Source organism: Vicugna pacos, chromosome 15 (genome assembly GCF_048564905.1).
Source record: "Vicugna pacos chromosome 15, VicPac4, whole genome shotgun sequence".
Taxonomy (NCBI): domain Eukaryota; kingdom Metazoa; phylum Chordata; class Mammalia; order Artiodactyla; family Camelidae; genus Vicugna; species Vicugna pacos.
This window is the reverse complement of record NC_133001.1, coordinates 42,461,818-42,462,803: the sequence shown is the minus strand read 5'-3', so window position 1 is coordinate 42,462,803 and position 986 is coordinate 42,461,818. Positions and strand designations below refer to the sequence as shown.

Below are 986 nucleotides of genomic sequence, written 5' to 3'. Positions count from 1 at the left end.
CCCCCTCGGAAGCAGCTAGGCGGAAGTAGACGTACGAGACCGAACTCGCGGCGCCGACTCCACATCCGGGAGCGGAGAGGAGAGCGGAAGTGGCGTTGGTCTGGCCGGAGCCCTTGGGTGAATTTGTTAGGCGTGGAGAGGGAGTGATGTCTTCGAGACTGGGTGCAGTGCCCGCCGTGAGTTTCTCGGTTTGACCGTTATGCCTTAGGGGTAGCGCTGGCGAGCTCGCCACACGCCGTCCCTCCCTTTTGTTTCCTGCTCAGAGTTGGTTTTATCTGAGCCCATTGTAGGCCCCACCCTTCTAGGTCAGATCTACCTGTCCCCTCTTTTTTCCTCCACTTTCTGCTGCCTGTTCCTCATTCCCTTGGACTCTGTTCCTCGTCGGATTGTCGTTAGTCTCTATTGCCTTTACATCCCCATTGCTTCCCGTATCCGTTGCCTCCCTTTCCGCCTCCCTTTTAGAGCCTCTGTCTAGGACAAGGCTTTGAGAATGGGAGAAATGAAGGCTCTGGTGTTGTCACCTGCTTTGACCCTGTAGGAGGATGGGGAGGCACACTTTTCCTAAAAAGTCTTGCCGCCTTCCATTTGAGGTAGTAGCACCGGGAGAGCTTCGTTTCTCCTCATGGGAGGTTCTTTTTGTGGTCAAGGTTCCGAAGTCCCTAGCATTCACTCATGTGCTTGCAATTTGCTAGACCCCGGGACCCACATCCTTTAAGCAGCAGAGGAGCACGAGGATCGTGGGAGCTAAGAAGTAAGTGAGGTTTTCTGCGGTCTGTTTATAATTGTGTCGCCAGCACTGTCCAATAGCAGTTCCTCTGTTTATGAAAATGTTCTGTATCCACACTGTCCCAAACTGTAGCCACAAGCCACGTATGGCTTTTGAGCGCTTGAAATGTGGCTAGTGTGACTAAGGAAGGAGTTTTTAATTGTCCTTAATTTTAATTAATTTAAATTTAAATAGCCACCTGTAGCTGGTGGCCATCTGA

General features: G+C 51.5%; 1 protein-coding gene across 4 annotated transcripts in view; it reads left to right on the top strand.

Annotated features, from left to right (window-relative positions):
* The first annotated feature begins 53 nt into the window (after nt 1-53).
* ZNF512 (zinc finger protein 512) overlaps nt 54-986 on the top strand; it is a 31,879-nt gene continuing 30,946 nt past the window's right edge. For 3 of the 4 annotated variants that reach the window (XM_015242519.3, XM_072937999.1, XM_015242515.3), the window contains exons 1-2: nt 54-176; nt 693-751. In XM_015242519.3, the coding sequence (XP_015098005.1) occupies nt 147-176; nt 693-751 (89 nt within the window). In that variant the 5' untranslated portion in view covers nt 54-146. The remainder of the gene's footprint in view (nt 177-692; nt 752-986) is intronic. The other variant, XM_015242532.3, reaches the window with a different exon arrangement.